Source organism: Lygodium microphyllum, chromosome 13, assembly GCF_053477565.2.
Source record: "Lygodium microphyllum isolate KBCC chromosome 13, Lygodium_microphyllum_v1.1.10, whole genome shotgun sequence".
NCBI classification, from domain to species: domain Eukaryota; kingdom Viridiplantae; phylum Streptophyta; class Polypodiopsida; order Schizaeales; family Lygodiaceae; genus Lygodium; species Lygodium microphyllum.
In genome coordinates this window covers 20,148,289-20,165,475 of record NC_141147.1, presented here as the reverse complement: position 1 = coordinate 20,165,475, position 17,187 = coordinate 20,148,289, and the positions used below count along the sequence as shown (strand labels likewise).

The following is a 17,187-nucleotide window of genomic DNA, read 5'->3' as shown; positions in this document are numbered from 1 at the left end:
TCCACTTTCCCCAATGTCACAAATTATGTGGCGTCCCAAAAAACTTGGCATCTCCAACTCATCCTCTTTGTAGTGAGGCCAAACTGCATATCCACTTTCCACTGGCACGAATCATTTCACATCCCAAAAGTTTAATATCTCCAACTCGTCCTCTTTAATGACAGGCTTCATCCTCTTTAATGATAGGCTAAACTGCACGTCTCCCCCATACTCATTCGTCGCATTGTTTAGCCCACCTTATAAAATTAGCTTGCTCCGTCAACGGACTCACGGAGGTAAATGGCTCCATAAACCCGCACGGAATCATTAAGTTAGTACATAAACCACGATCAGTTGCCAGATTTATATGGTAGCTTACTGTTACATCGACAGCTGGAATACAAATAGGGTCCCACACATGAAACGACCTGATTTATAGCTACACACACACTTTTGACGTTGTAGCTAGATGTCTATACAATATTCCCACAAAAAGCTTAAGAGGAAAATTTTTGAAGAAAAGCCGCATAGAAAGCTGATTTTTCTATCAGTGTGTTCCAACATGTCGAAACTTAGTGATAGCCGAGTGGCGCTGGTACTTTCCTAAGAGGCTTTCCTTCCTCGTGCACATCCTGTTAAGAGGACACAATTTCATACAATCAGCTTTGCTGTAGACGGAGGACAAAATCTCATACAATCATCCTGTTAAGAGGACACAACTTCATACAATCAGCTTTGCTGTAGACGGACTACAAAATTTCATACAATGAGCTATGCTGGAGATGCACTAACGCCACTTTAGATAAAAGGTTCAATCCAGTTTAAAGCCTATCAATGATTCGTTCTAGTCTGATGCCTCTCGGTGCAAGAGAACTAACCAATCTACTCTATTGCCTATCAATGCAAGTTTCAAGACTCAAACCGACAGAACATTCAATGGCGGATGCTGCACCTTTTTTTCATATCGAAACAGCACCACGGCAAACGACATGTCCTAAAGAAAAGCAGTTTGAAATTGTACTAAGGACCAAAGTTTGGCAGATCAAGGGCACTTACAGCTGCATAGTGATTGACATCCCGATGGTGCGCCTCGTCGGCCCGCACAACCTCCACAACATCACGAATGGTGGCATTCTTAGGCAGCCTCCAGTAGTCTATGGCAATGGCTGGAGCTGGGACATTTGGTAGATTCCCAAGGTCAATCTGCTTGAGGTACTCGGTGTATGAGTAGACAGCTTCCTCTTCCAAGTATCCCGTGATGCGATGCGCAAGGCGAGGAGAGATCAAGTACATCATAAAGTAGGCATTGAAAAAGATCCCTTGTACTGCAAATACTAGGGCACGCTCGTACCAGCGAGGTTTTGCTACTTCCATAAAAGTCATCAGGTGCATCCGCTCGTTCTCTGCCTCCTCTATTAATGCACGTATCCAGCCGCCACTGTGCTCAAACCTGCGTAGCGACCGGAGATGAAGCAACATCCCACCAACCATCCCTGGGACTGCGGCTACCGTTTCCAGCATCATTGCCCGACAACCGTACCGTTTCTGTACGCAGAGCAGATTGCCATATCAAGAACTGGTGGCTTCAGAACCATGAACATGCTCTCCATGCTATCCTAAACAATATATGTGTACAAAGAATCCATGCTCTCAAAACAATCATAGGATTGAGGGTGATGTATTCAAGACTATTAATACATGAACTAACCGATCAAAGAGTCAATAAACTACCTCCACGGAGCAGCTTTGAAAGTTTAGATGCATAAAGCAGATGGTAGCATCTTAAATTTTGTTTGCTTATATTTTGAAAAAGCATTCCCATGTCATCATAACAATTCACTTACCTCCTCCTTTCTATCTGCTCTGCAAACCAGGACGGCACTTGGAAACACAGTGAAATTTTTTTCTTAAAACGTTTGTCCTGGTGTGCAGGGCAGTCTCACCACCTGCAACTCCATGTTTTAATGCACGCATCATTTGATAAAAGAAATGCGAGGTGAAAATGTTAAAAGCATAAACCGAGGCAACGAAAAATAAATAGAGATCTCTGGTGTGCGCACCTGAAAGAATAAATCGGTTGGCAATCGAAGAGATTTCACTGTCCACAGAGCAATCCTGTCTACGAATGTATCAGGCACATGATGCCTCTTCAGATCAATTTTTGTATTGGAGGTGTAAGTTTCCCAAGGCTGTGCCAAACAGATCAAGACAACAAATCAGGCTGGGGAATTCAAGGTAACAAAAAAAGCAACTCCATTAATTTAGGCACTGTAATTTGGATTGAGAAACTGAAACAAGAAACTCAGTTAATCAAATTACTAGAAAAATTTCAAGGGGAAAAAAGGCGAAGTTTCGAATCCGAGCGCAAGACAAGGATTCAAAACCATATGCTGTTGCACCAATTTGTTCAAACTTCAACAGTAACTGCCATGATTCGTGGACTGCAACCACAGTAGCAGCTTCCGTAAGAAATAAAATACCTACCATGAAAGAACGCCAAGGCCATGGTGTCCCATCTTCCCTGTGAACGACCTTCGGAGCGATGCCCCAGTAACTAGAAACGGTGAGGTTATCAGACTGCTGGGCGTCTTTGAGAGCTTCCTTCACCATGTCACCAGGAGAAGTGGTTGGATGGCCGTCTGCAGAACCGAGCTGCTTTCCTCCTGGCGCGGCTTCATCATGGCCATCCATAGAACTGCTGATATGGGGAGCAGCCATGGAGCTCTCGAGCCTGATGACGTTGTAACCTGCATTATAACCGCTCCCTCTCTTTAAGCAAAGGAAATCCTCTCCGTGCGCAGAGAGAGGGGAGGAAACGGCAGGCCCCTTGAAGTCATAAGGAAGCGCCATTGTGTTATAAGCTCTGGAGCTGAAGCAGCGGCACGTAACGCTGGGGTAAGCGAGCGCACATGCAACGCTCTGGCGTTTGACCACATGGACATGTCTGGAAGCTAGGACCGTCGACACGAAACGCGACAGACCACGAGGCGACGGCATTTCTTCTGCAAATCAAGGCTAAGAAGATGGAAGACGTCCAAGGCGAAGGCGAAGGCGAGATGGAAGATGTTGTTCTGATGAGGCTGTAGGTAGGTGAAAGGCAAATCAGAGATTTGAACAGACAGAATAGAGAGAGACAATCGGACGGTTGGTAATCACGGTTTATATATGTGGAGTGTTTATCGTTCTAACCTCGAGAGAAAGATCGAGAGAGGTCTGCCGCCTTTCTTAGAGATGACGTGAGCGAATTTGCCTTCTTTGCTTGGCCCCCAAGCAAACTTGCAAGTTGCATCTTCGATGAATCACAAGAAAGCCATTGAATATGCCCCCAATCAGCTGTCCCCACGTGTCTTGGTTGGTCGGGAACCGACTGCACTGCAACTTTGGTTTAGGACATAGCTTACGGTCTACCGTTCTTTTTCTTTGGCCTTCCTCAACACTATATAGCGCTCACTTTTAAAGATAGAAGAGAACGAGGATCACCATTACTCTTAGGCTGGTTACATACCAAATGGCACATGCTCAACCCCTCCCCGAAGTATAGGCGTGCAATTTTTGAAACTGGGCGCAAACATGGATACGAAACCTTTACACACCAAAAAGATACATTTTATAAAAAAGTAAATATTATTATATTTATAATTTTTTTGATTGGTTGCAAATACAAAAAGAGCACCCTTGTCCATCACTTTACAAGGTCGGCGCACGAGACTCTCCATCCAAAAGTGCGCACGGAGTTCACCTGTTTAATAGGTAAACAACAGGTCATGTCCTCTCCAGTGTGTAAAGGATTGCAGATGCCCAACTCTTAAATAAGTATTTTGATTGGTTAATACTTGCAAAGTGGGCGGTCCACCATCCGGTGTGTAAATGGCCTTATTTGGGGATCACCATTACTATTATTTGAGACGTCCTTAGTCTTGAGGTTTTTTATGGGGGGCTTTTAGAGGGTTCTTAGCAAAAACGGGTACCAAGCAAGACCACATGGGGGGGTTCCCAGTCCCCCCTCAAAATTGGTGATTTTGGAAACACCCCAAGGCTAGTCTTCCCGCGCAACCCCCTCCCCTGCGGCCCCCTAAATAGCAGCAATCAACCATCCAACCCTCTTTTAGAGTTCATCAATGTGATGTTTGACCCCACCTCTTAGAAATGTTTGTGGCACTCTTCCTATTGCACCTAGTGCACCACGTACTGCCCCTCAATGGCAATGCTATTTCTCTCTGTCTCCACTTTCTATTCTCTAGTTGCCTCCCTAAGGTTGCACTCACAATGGAAGACAAACTTCTCCCAATGCTTGAATGCTCTCTAGTCACACTATTGCATCATCATTGTGCATGTCAAATTCTACAGAAAAAGATGAATTTGGTAGCAGACACGTGTCCCTGAGCATTGTATGACATCTTCCTGTGCATCAATTGGGTCCTCAAGTGTGGAATAACATTTTGAGTTTACTCAGAGTTTGGACCCAACTCCCAATTGCACCACCACAAGCACTAGCCACAATACACATGATCACGATAGACGCACCCCTTAGGAGAGAGCACTAGTACATTTGCAATATTGCAATTATCTTAAAACATCCCTCAATAGTAGTCGCCCTAAGTCATTGACCATCCATGACCCCGCCCCATGGCTCTGCCAATCCTCGCCATGATCAAATCACCCTCGACTTCACCTCTATCATCCAACATACAGCTACGTACTCTTAGCAACATTCTTGATCCTAAAGTTCATCAATAATTACACTAATGTTAATCATCAAAATGCCCCCAAGACAACCCATCCCCAAGAAGTGCCATGGGACTGGCATAAGTCTAAGAGGGGGGTAATGTTAACCCCATCAAAAACTAGAAGCAAATAGAGAAGCAAGGGAGTGGCCCAACAACAAGAATGAGAAGGATTCATTTTTTTGTCTATATCAACAAATATAAGTTGGATAATGTGATCAATAAACATTGAGAGTTAGGTTCACTCCCATGCAATGTGTAATATTTTTGTGGACTAGAGTCCCATGTAGCTCCTATATCTCTGCTCTAGAGGGAACCATATGCTATGCATAATATATAAAAACCCTACCCTCACTAAAAAAAACCATAATTATATGTCTATACACAAGATTTTATTATTATTACTTGCTTTAATGAAAAAAATATTACATTTGTTATTCAACTAAAGACTTACAATGTGCTTTTTGGGAAACAGTTCATTTGGAGTAAGTGTATATCCTTGGTTATGTAAGCATGTTGCACTTTGACAAATCACCCTTCAAGCATACTTTTGAAGGCAATGATACATCCCTTCTAGTGATGTTTTATATCCTATCATTTTCTTCTTTTCACCTTGTGAGAGCCCTTGAAAGAGGGCAGCATGGTAACCCAATCATTAATGCTAAAGGTTTTGGGCTCCCAATTTTTGTTTACTCCCTGGCTACTACGGACTGTGCAAGAGTTTACTAAATGAGAAGGGCACCTTGTGGATGCCATAAAAAGAATGAACTTGTAGAGAAAGAAGCTCAAAGAGAAAGCTAAATGAACTAAAATGGGTGCCAAAAAGAATATTGAAAAATCTATTGACTTTCAAAAAAGTCATTATTAACTGCACTCCATCTTTATCATATATTTTGTTAGATTTTGTAAGTAAATAAGGACTTTGGGACTACCAAAACATGGTAGACTTTGAAAATTTTGGCTAAAAGGGAGGAGAACCACGAAATGGATTCTACTATCTCCAAAAAAGAGGACACAAGAATACCATATATTTGCACATGTGTCAAACTCTCTTTGGCCCTTTTCTTAATCCCGTGATTAACAAAAGTTCATTTTTAAAAATGTTGTTGGCTCTAATGAGGCAAAAGAAGATAATAATAATGCTCACAAGCTTAAGTCTCTAAGCCTTATATAGCCTTTGGCTATCTCCTTATGGAGCCATGTTTGTGTTTTTCTCGGTTTGGACCTCCTCATAGATTTGCTACAAGGTTTATGTGATTACAACCATGGCTTTGTAGACTTGATAGATGTGGCACAACTTCTAAGTAGTCAGCCAAATGATGATGACGATTACAATGTGCAAGATGATGATATTGTTAATAATGTAACTGACAATGTCTAGTTTTTTTTCTTTTAAAATTTTTCAAAGGTTGTTATATTCTCTCCTCCCTAGAGGAATTGAGATGTCCTCATCTTGAGAAAAACTAGGGATATTGTTTGTTTAGGGCTTCCCCATCAAAGGTTGTTATATTCTCTCCTCCCTAAATGAATTGAGATATCCTCATCTTGAGAAAAACTAGCGATATCGTTTGTTTAGGGCTTCCCCACCATCAATCCATTTCACATCCTCTTCAGGAGATTCCTTCTATTGGATGAGACACTCCCTCAAAGTTCTATTTCTAAGGACTCTTTGCTTGACATCAAGAACTCTCTCAAGTTGAAGCTAAAGGACTCCTTGGCTTGGCATTACAATTTGTTAATAATTGAATACACGATCAAGGTTGTCTAAATAAGCTTTTAGTAGGCTAACATGTAAAATATTATGGATCTTTAAGTGCTCAAGAAGTTGTAACTTGTAGGCTAACACGGAAAATATTGTGGATCTTTAAGTGCTCAAGAAGTTATAACTTGTAGGCATTAGTCCCTAAGCACTTGAGGGTCTTATAAGGTCTATAATATCTTGGGCTTAGCTTCTTGAGGTCACCTAATGTTAGCAAGCTCTTCTTTGGGTTGATAGGAATAAACACAATGTCTCCTTCTTTGAAGATTTCCTCTTGTCTTCCAAGGTCAGTGTAGGCTTTTTGATGATCCTTGGTAGCTTGGATATCATGTCTCATGGCTTAAACTTGCTCATCCATTTCCTTGAGCATCTTCTTGGCGGCTTCTATCCTTAGTGTTGGATCAAAGAAGTTGAGTGGATAAGACAATCTTGTTTATACAAGGCATGGAATGGAGACATCTTAATGCTTTGGTGATAAGAGGCATGGCAGAATAATTCTAGTAATGATAGATATTGCATTCACCACTTAGGTTCTCTACATTAATATGCCCTTAGAATATCCTCTATGACTTGACTAACTCACTCTACTTGGCCATCAATTTGTGGGTGATATACTATATAGAGTATCATTAGTCCATTTTGAGAAAGTACTCATAGGCACCTAGATTCATGACACAAAACCTTATGTTTGTAGGCTTGTTGCCTCTGTCAAACTCTGCATTTCTAGTTTGGTATGATGACACAACTTCTTTTTAGTTAGCTAGTTCTACTAGGAGTTTAGATGCTTGTGCAGTTTCTATGTCTACTTTTTGTGCACACTTCAAAGAAATGAAATAATGAATACTTCCAAAATCTATCAAGTTGGAAGGGTTTAACCTGGTTGTTCACCAATGTCTAAATAACTTGGTTGTTCACCAGTGTCAAGTTGGAAGCATTTAACCTAGTTGTTCACCAATGGTTTAGTTTAGGTCATTGTCTTTTGTAGTGGCCCAATGTGTTGTAGTGGAAACACCTTTGGGTAGCATTGTTTTGATTTATGGGAAAAAAGGTACAAATTTTATTGATTTTTTCTTCTTCTTTGCATCTAATTACTTTTGCGCTAGCACCCTCTTTACGAATGCACGAAATCATCAACCCTAATATCTTGTATTCCTTGATTGCACTTGAAGACTAAGTGGATTTTATCTAAGGCATCTCATATATTTGTGGGTGTCATGATAAAAAATGGGCTCAACATTGGCTCTAAGTCTCTAAGGCTCTAGTTGGGCCTCGATGCTCAACCTAAACACCCCACCGCACCTAAAAACCCCACCGCATCACAGCAAGAAGCGTCAAGGCTACACACATTGATCTAACTTAAACATGCGTTTGTATCATTTATAGTCCAACAAATCCCTTCCCAACTCCTCACAGGGAGTACCCAAACAAAATAGTGTGTAGCACCTCATAGCACTACACAGGGAGCACCCCTTAGCTGACTGGTGTGGCCCCACTATGGCTCTCCTACGCCTCGGGGATTGGCCCCAAGATGTGACATTAAAAAATATAACACATATGACACATAGTCCTCTCTTATCATTGATTGTTCCAGGAGATAGTTTGTATTCTCACTTTATTAGTCCCCAAAAAAACAAATGTATTAACCCTATTGCTTAGGACTTCTCACACTCTTAACGTGGGTCAACATTTAGGAAACCAAGTGTTATGCAATCCAAGAGCTGATACTCATTTGATACCATATATATGGAATGTGATGCAAAGGTGAATGCTCACAAGTGCACAAACAATTTATTTAATTAAAGCAGCATTGTGGATGTGTACAACCACTTCTTTTCATGGCTTCATACTACTAGTGTATTTGCGATGTTGCATAGGGATAGCACCGAGTACACTCGTGTTATTGAACCCTTTAACTTTTAAAGTAACACATCCTATATGTAAAGGGCATCATAAAATCAACTTTTAGCCTATATTTAGCACTCATGACCCCTCCCCTCCCTACCATTTAATGTTATCCTTGTGGTGGTAGGTGTAGAGAATGTTTTCATGTCATTTTCTTGTCTGGAAAGTGATAAATCACACACTATAACATGTAAATGGAGCTAAGCTCCTCATGCCTTAAGCCCATCATACATCCACAAATATATATTTATAAATTTTTGACACGTCTATTTTTTATTTAAAATCAAATTTTACTTTTTTTTCTATTTATTTATTAATAATTACTATTATTTTCAAATTTTCTAATTCAACCCAATTAGGATTATGAAGATTCACCACTATCTTCATTTCATCCCATAAGAACATGATTTCCCCACTCGAAACGAAAAATCCCCTTATTTTTCCATTTAAATACCACATTTTGGGATTTCAATTATTAATAACGAACATGTTTAATTATGGGTTCTACGTATTATCACTCACTACGATGGAGAGCGATAAATTGTAGAAGTTGGCATGTGTCTTCCAATTAGGTGGGTGTTTGTAGCCCCAACCCTCTCTCCTCAAATCGTCATGGCATGGGGGGGGGGGTGGGGAGAACTTGTTTTTTTCACTCCATTTTTTGAAAATTGCACCCCCGTGGCCCCTGGCCCCACTACCCCCGTTAGATGAAAAATTTGGGGCTCCAAGGGGAAGCCCCGAGAGTCACCCCCTTTTCCCTTCACAAAATTGCATTTATACTCCTTCTTGGCCTTGGGTGCCTGCCATTTCTATGTCCAATCTCTAAATTACGTTTCGAAAAATTTTGCTTGCTCATCTCGAGGTCCTAAACTACTCGGAACTTGTTGTGCTTTGATCCAACACTTGAAAATTTTATGAAAATTCTGCAACCACCACTAGGTCGATCTTTTAAAGTCCTTTGAATTTTCGTCTTCCACGGCCACTTAAAATTGTTGGATCCACTTCTTTCGCTTTCGTTGATCTTTCAATTCCACTTTAAATTAATATATTTTGACATGTCTCTAGCTCTTTTCAAGCATAAAATCCTGATCTCATTGGTGACTACAAGGTAGGGCAACCCGGTCTGTTAAATCCACTAATTGATCTACACAAAACCATAGCCATAAAAAGCATGAAGCTGCCACAAAGCAAAATAATCAACAAAGCACAAGAACAAGTCTCACCTATCCCCTGACAAAATCAAGGTATGAAGCCCATAAGGGATAGGCCAAGTATAATCAAAAAGAGATCTAGAGCTAGTTGCTAACCAACTGCTCCAACACAAACAAGCTGAAGAGAACTATCAAAGAAGTCATCCTAAGTAGTGATCTCAACTACCTACCTACCCTAGGACAATTGGACCAAGAGCTCGTATTAGGCGAGGACTCCTATAGCTTGATCTTTCAGTTCCAATTACTTTTGATTCATCACTTTTGAATACTTCACGACTTGATACTCAGGTGTGTAAAAAGAAGGGAGCTGAGCGTAGTGACCCAAGGAGAACAAGGCATCGGCATTAGGGCTTGACTTGGTACCCAAGGACCTACCAAGCCCTTGCAAGGCCACACTAAATTCTTTTATCTTTCTGCTCACTTTTATTTTCACTCCAATCATTCTTATTTATTTTACCTAGCTGGGCATCACCCCCAAGAAGACAAGGCATCGGTCTCGGGTCTTTGACTCGTCCCCAGAAACCTCGAGGCCTTTGCAATGCAATGATTATTTGCTCTTTGATTTTTTTTTCATTTCATTCCTTTTTTCTTTTGTTCAGGGTTAGCATGCTAGCAAAACACAGTCACTAGGACTACCTTGTAAAAAAATTCTTAGAGTGCTATCATGGAGCCAGTTCAAGAGACACTCTCTCAAACTCTTCAATTAGGTTCATATCAACGTGATAATACATACCAAGAATGGAATTCCATACTATGTTGTACATCCCAATTAATTGATTCAAAACCAACTAGGAATCCCCTTTTACTAGTAACAGGCAAATACCACCTTAGCAATATTGAGTTCCATAATCATGACTTTATATTTCACCATATTATTAGTAAGTCCTAACCCAAGTTAGGTAGCTCATTTCATCGTGATTCTACGTAGGGGATCTCAGAACCAATGACTACCTCATTACTCCCTTTCTTATTGGGACCCCTGGATGCTCCATCAAAATGTAATGTATATGTCCATAAAGGGTTTACCCATCTAGCCATCGTCAGCTGCTTTATTCATAACTATGATAGTTGAAATTTAACATATTCAAAGGATAAACCAAAGGCTCTATCCCACCTTCTTCATTGAATCCAATAGGGATGCTCGTCAAAATCCTTAAGTAATGATGGCAGGAGACTTTGATCTCCCAAGAAAATGTTTCATCCTCTTGCTCAATCACTTTATAACCCTTGATCCACCAAACAAGTCTTCCTTGATGGTATCTTTGTTCCAAAAATGGGTGTTCTAAGTGGGGAATTAGCCACCCCATCAACCAACTTTTAACCTCTCTTGCAAGTTTTAAATCAGTACAGCCTTGACCTGCAAGACAATTATCTCATTAGTATGCCAAAAGATAATAAGTTTAATCTTATTTAGATTAACCTTATTTTTAAACTCCACTCCTTGCAAATCTACTAGCAATGTTGTGGATTTATTTTTTCCGATTCTAACTATTTTATAGGGTGATCCACTTAGGCTCTATTTTCCTAGGAAACAGCTCCCTACGTGTATCATAGTATAAAACTAACTGCCCTTTCTTGAAGATATACTTCTTTGCTTTTAAATCATGAAGTTGCTTCATTCAACGCTTAGCTATCTCTTTATGTAAAAGACTCTGCAATTTGAGCGCATCGAGGTGTGCTAAAGTCATAAAAGCACTCAAAGAATGCATCTTCATTTTCCAAAGAATGGTTAATTGCAAATCTTATAGTTGGTAACTTGATCTTTAGGGGTAGTACGCACTCCTCATAAGCTAACTTGAATGGGGTGTGACCGGTAGCTCGCTTAAATGTCATATTATGCACCCACACAGCCACATATAGCTTTTTATCCCAATCTCATTTCTTCTTTGATATTGTCTTTGATAGAATACCCACGAGATGTTTATTGGTACTTTCAACCTACCTATTTGCCTATGAATTATAAGGTGTTGTTTTATTGCATTTAATCTTCCATTCTTGAGTCAGGCTCTTAATCACCTTATTCAAAAAATGGGTTCCGTGGTCCGACACTAACTCCTTTGGTAGATCAAATCGACAGATAATCTGCTCAAGTAGGAAGCTAGCAATCTCCTTTGCATTGTCCTTCCTCATCACTCGTGCTTCTAACCACTTTGTAAAATAATCACTTTGCCACTATGATATACCTCTTCTATGCAGAGGATGACAGGGTAATAGGACCCACAAAATCAATCCTCCACTTCTCGAATGGTAGTATAGGCATATTGGAAGTCAATGGGTGCTTCCTATTCTCACGGACCCTACTTTAAGGGTGGAGGCTTCCAAGAAGATGCTAGAAGAAATGGATGAACAGGTTGAGGCCATTAGGCAAGGACATTAAAGCCGCCAAGGATAGGCAGAAGGCTTATGTGGATTTGAATAGGCAAGATCGGCTCTTCAAGGAGGGGGATATGGTTTTCATTTGTATACGACCCAAGAAGAGTTCCTTATCCTTGGGAGAATTTAAAAATCTTAGCCAATGTATTTCGGGCCTTACATGATCCTCAAAAGCTTAGGACCTAATGCTTACAAACTTCAACTCCCTGAAAATGTAAAAGTTCACAACGTATTTCATGTTAGTCTACTAAAGAAATATGTGTCTAATCCTAGTCATGCACTAAGTGATCAACAAATTGTAATGCCTAGACAAGGAGTCCTTGAGCTGCTACAGCCAAATAAAATCCTAGATGCTAGGGAGAGACAATTGAGAAGTAGAACTCTTAAGGAATATCTCATCCAGTGGAGAGACTATGCTGAAGAAGATGTTACATGGATATATGAGAATGCTCTTCATCAACAATATCCATAGTTTCTCTCGAGATGAGGACATCTCGATTTCTCTAAGGGGAGGAGGGTGTAATACTTCCATGCAATTAAAAATTAGTAGGTTATTTTGAAAGTTAGTTAGTCAATTAATAAGTTAGTAAGGTTACTAACTAAAGTAAAAACTAACTAACAATAATAACTAACAAGTTTTATTTAATTAAAAATATAAAAAACAACGTAAAAGAGAGTTGTGCGCCATATTAATCATTAGTGTTAATGTGTATAGTATGGATGGTCCAAAAATATTAGATTTTTGGGAAAAACTAGCATATTTTAGATATTACTTATTGTAAAACACATGGTATTATCCTCGATGCATGGTGATTATCTTTATAAATATTGACCCACGCTGAGAGTGAGGTATCCCAAGCCGTAGGGATAGCGATTGGTTTCCTTCGGGGGACTTTCTCAGTGAGGATTATCTTCTATCTCCTAGAATATTTTTTTAAAAAGAGGATTATGTATCATAATAAGTGTTTCATGTGTTCACGGTGCATCTAGGGGCCAATCCTCGAGGTGTAGGAGAGCCATAGTAGAGGGGCCATGGTAATTAGCCGAGGGGCGCTCCCTGTGTCTATTTTGCGTGGTGTATAATAGCAATATGTGTAGGGGCTTCCTATGAGGAGTTTGGGAATTGGACTATGAGACATACAAACTTTTATTTGATTAGATCAGTGTGTAGCCTTCGAATGCTCCTAGCCGTGAGGCCATGGGGTATTTTGGTTGAGCATAGAGGCCCAAGTAGAGCCTTAGAGGCAATGTTGGGCCCGTTTTAGGTCTTGACAATATACTCAGCTCTACTAAACTCCCATGCTCAGCCAAATCAGTCTATCATAATAGCACAATGCTTTAAATTGAGAATGCAAGAAGTGCCCATGGACTCAAATTATATGAACATCCCAATTGACAAAGCCAGCATGACTACAAGTGGAGAGAATTGACAGAAAAATGGCTTTACTTTGACAAATGTCCATTTTTTGCATTTCTTGGAGCACTTGTAGGCTTTTTAAGCTTCCTCCTTATGCATGCATGCCTAGAAATGAAAGCATTATATGCCACTTCATCTGGTTGTGGCAAATAGTCAAAGACTGCCTCAGCATCAACCTAACGACATTGCCTTAGCATCAACCATGCTTGCACAATTTCCATATGCACAAATCAAAGTGATTACCAAATTATATTTCAAATCATACCTTGAAAAAATGATACAAAAATGAACCTACATACAAATCTCTAAGCTTCCTCTTCCACTACAAGCTTGCAAATGTACAATAGTGTAGCATCGTCCATAGCCATACTATTGTCTCTTATTTGTTTGTACAAAAGTAACCCCTTGTCTTCTTGGCCCTGCCTAACATAGAATGAAAGAATTACATTCCATGTCACAATGTTGTAATTTAACACCTGATTGAAAATATGTTTTCCTTCTACAATGCTTCCACACTTGCCATATATGCTTATTAGCATGCTACCAACAAAAAAATCCAAAGTGTGCTCCATGTTTGAGGCATTAGGATGTAAAGCTTGTAACATATTCAAGCACATTATGTTGCTCAATTCCTCTTCAACAAATCATTCTCCTTCTAGGATGGAACCACAAGCATGAAGGGCAATTATGATTACTTGCTTATTGGGGCTTTCCCCTTCCTCTTGCATTTTCCTGTATAACTACAAGGACTTTTCTCTTTGATTGAGTTCAAAGTAAAACTCCAGCATATTAATCCAAGAGACAACATTGGGCTCTAACAACCCAACAAATACATTCTTTGCATCTACAATGTTATTGCACTTAGCATAGAATTTCACAAGGCTATTACCAATCAAAAGATCCAATCTGAATGCCTTCCTCCCTCCTCTATCACAATACTAAAGGTGAGTTAATGTAGCACTACTTCCATTGGCAAGGGGTCACCTGCCATCTGCAAGGGATAGGTCAAGTGGTGATATTAGAGCTACCCAAGATTGGGACTGTGAGGTACCATTACTAGCACCTTGATCAATCTCACCCAACTTGAGATCTTGGATTTGTCAGATAGCATGATGACTAGATGCCTACCTCCAATTTGGCCACAACATCTAAGGACACTGAGCTTGTCCCAAAATGGTTTTTATGGGAAAATACCCCTATAATTAGGCAAGCTATGGAGGTTGAAGGAGTTGGATTTAGATTATAATAGACTCCATGAAGACATACCATAGCTAAACTAACAAACTGCACTCATATTGAAGTGCTCTAGCTATCACAAAACAACATGACTGGTAATGATCCCCCCATCTTAGATGAGCTAGCTCAATTTCAAGTTCTACTCCTTTGGTTCAATCACTTGGATGGGGAGGTGCCAACATCATTAGGCAATTGCCTTAGCCAAGCTACATCATCACATACTTTTGTAGCAAAGCATCACTCCACATATTTGACATTATAATCAACATAGCAGCCTCTCTGGGCTTCATATTCAATGCATGATTGAATGCTCGTTCCCTTAGTTGAATATTTCCATGTGAACATCAAGCACCTAATAAAGACAACCATATAGGTAAACTAGCTTGGAAAGGCAATCAGAAGGCTTTCGTGATATAGTTTTTTTTCTTAAAATCATTTTTGTATTCTGAAAAATTAAATTTGGAATTTATATATTTATTAGTTTGATTGAAATGAGTAGAGTAATTGTCACTTTTTCTAGTAGTAAAGTAAAGTATTGCCATTTTTCAATAGTAACGTTTTGCCATCATATTTCATGCATTTCTCTTACCTAGGGGGAAAATATAGCAAAAGCCTCTCCTTGTTTGAAATCTTTGCATGATGAATGCTCATTCCCTCTCTCTTGCCTCCATTTTTTTGCACCCTTCAAAGTTTCTATTTGTTTTCTTTCTACCATACATATGTTCTCTCCATCTTCCTACTCCATGAAGGCATCTTCATAGTGCAAAAGACCTAGTACTTTCATCGAGTCCATAGTCACTTTTAATATGCTCGATGAGCAGGATAAGTGAGTTCCCTTGACCATAATGAAGGGCAGTTGGATAATCATATAGCAAAGAAAGTGAAAGAGATCTTTGACAGCCAACTCTTTTTTATCATGTTGGAAGGGTAGGATAATAGATTTTAGACTTGATGACTTCGAGAAGACAATCAAAGAAGCACATATGTAGCATGTTTTCATATACAAGGAGCTTCACCTTGAGCCCATTGCCTCTAATCTCCCTCTCCATAGACCCAACTACTATGCATTTTGGTTGCATCTACTTTCTGGTATGAATGAAGGTTTTTGTTTCTTATGCACCTTGTAACTGACAAGATCATTTGATGTTAACAAACTTGTACCCATCAAGAGTAGAATGTGTGGTAGATCTTCTGGATGTAGTCCATGAATCTGTTGGCAAAGAGCTTTACAAGGGGAGAACCAAAGCGGCACTGGTTGAGAGGGGTGTAATCTATTATGACAATTTTTGCATACCACCTTCCTCTAGTGGGCAATGGAGAGCCTTGTCTAGCCTTCCCCTTCTAGATTTCAAGAGCAAGGAGTGGCCATTACAAAATTCTAGAATAAGTGAGAGTTGTAGGTGTAAAATATTTCACAAGATACAAAGATGCCTAAAGCCCAATATTTCAAGTAGTCAAATAAAAATATCCACTTTTATATCTATTAGCAACTTCTTCTCCAACACTGAAGTCCAAACCCCTTAAGAACCATGTTCCTAGTGAAGCGCCCAAATACGATGTATCCTAAAGTTTGTGAATGCAGGCTGGGATTTAAATATATAAGATGGGATCACCTAAAATATGCAACTATATTTTGTTGTCTACAAGTGCATGATTTCCACTCAAAACATCATCATGATATTTTTACATACAAGTGGCACCATATTTGTGGGAAACTGGTGCCATTAGACTAAGACGTGAGGGAGTTTTCTAGCAATTCATTACAAGATATTGATGTTTGGTTGGATGGTGAACTTTTGATCATTATGAAGGTAGGGTCAATGTGCACATTATGACAATTGCATTGCTATTTACTTTGTTTATCTTGCTTTACATTCATATGATCAAAGGAATTGTTTCCATCACTTTATCTCTAACCACTCTCTTGATGTTTGCCAGGTCCCAATAAGACAAGAAAAGAGCTTTGTATGTAAAGATATAAGAAACAATGTTTTGCATCTGCATTGCCATTAGTATGTGGATAGATCTAGATTCAAGGAGATACACCTAAAATAAAGGCTTGGACTATGAAAGAAAGATACATGTCATCATCACCTAAAAAGTCCATCTACACTCAGTAATCACAAAATGAAGCTAGCCTCACTCCTATAATGAGATATAGCTACTGCAACAATAGTTATAGAGATAGATGTTGAGATGTTTTCAATCACACCTACTTCAGACTCTTTGGAAGGAGTAGTGAGGGCTCACGACAAGAATCCCATAAGCACAAAAGGAGGATGTGCTACCTAGACTTTCCTATAAAGCATTGTACTTGCTTGGCATTTTCATATGAGATGAATAAAATGTCATTGTCCGTCTTATATACAAGAATGTGTTTATGAGTCCAAGTCTCAATCTTGAAACCTAATTCACTTGTGTAACAAGTCAAGTCCTTGTCTTTTTCCATGTCATCATGATCTTAATCTTCATCTTTCATCCACCATAGCATTTGTCATGCTCTAGATCCCACATATTTTAACATGGTATCAGAGCATAGTTGAACATGACTTAGCATGTGTTAGCTCCATTTCACTCTCAGCTCAG

The 17,187-nt window shown here is 39.6% G+C and overlaps 1 protein-coding gene across 1 annotated transcript; it reads right to left on the bottom strand.

Moving 5' to 3' along the window:
- Positions 1-311: 311 nt before the first annotated feature.
- LOC148026397 (ubiquinol oxidase 2, mitochondrial-like) lies at positions 312-3,139 on the bottom strand. Its single transcript, XM_087690832.1, has 4 exons — positions 2,464-3,139; positions 2,040-2,168; positions 1,036-1,524; positions 312-611 (listed from the first exon to the last, which is right to left on the bottom strand). Exons 1-4 carry the CDS (start codon positions 2,974-2,976, stop codon positions 552-554), a joined length of 1,191 nt encoding a protein of 396 aa, XP_087546958.1. The 5' UTR covers positions 2,977-3,139; the 3' UTR covers positions 312-551.
- Positions 3,140-17,187: the final 14,048 nt, after the last annotated feature.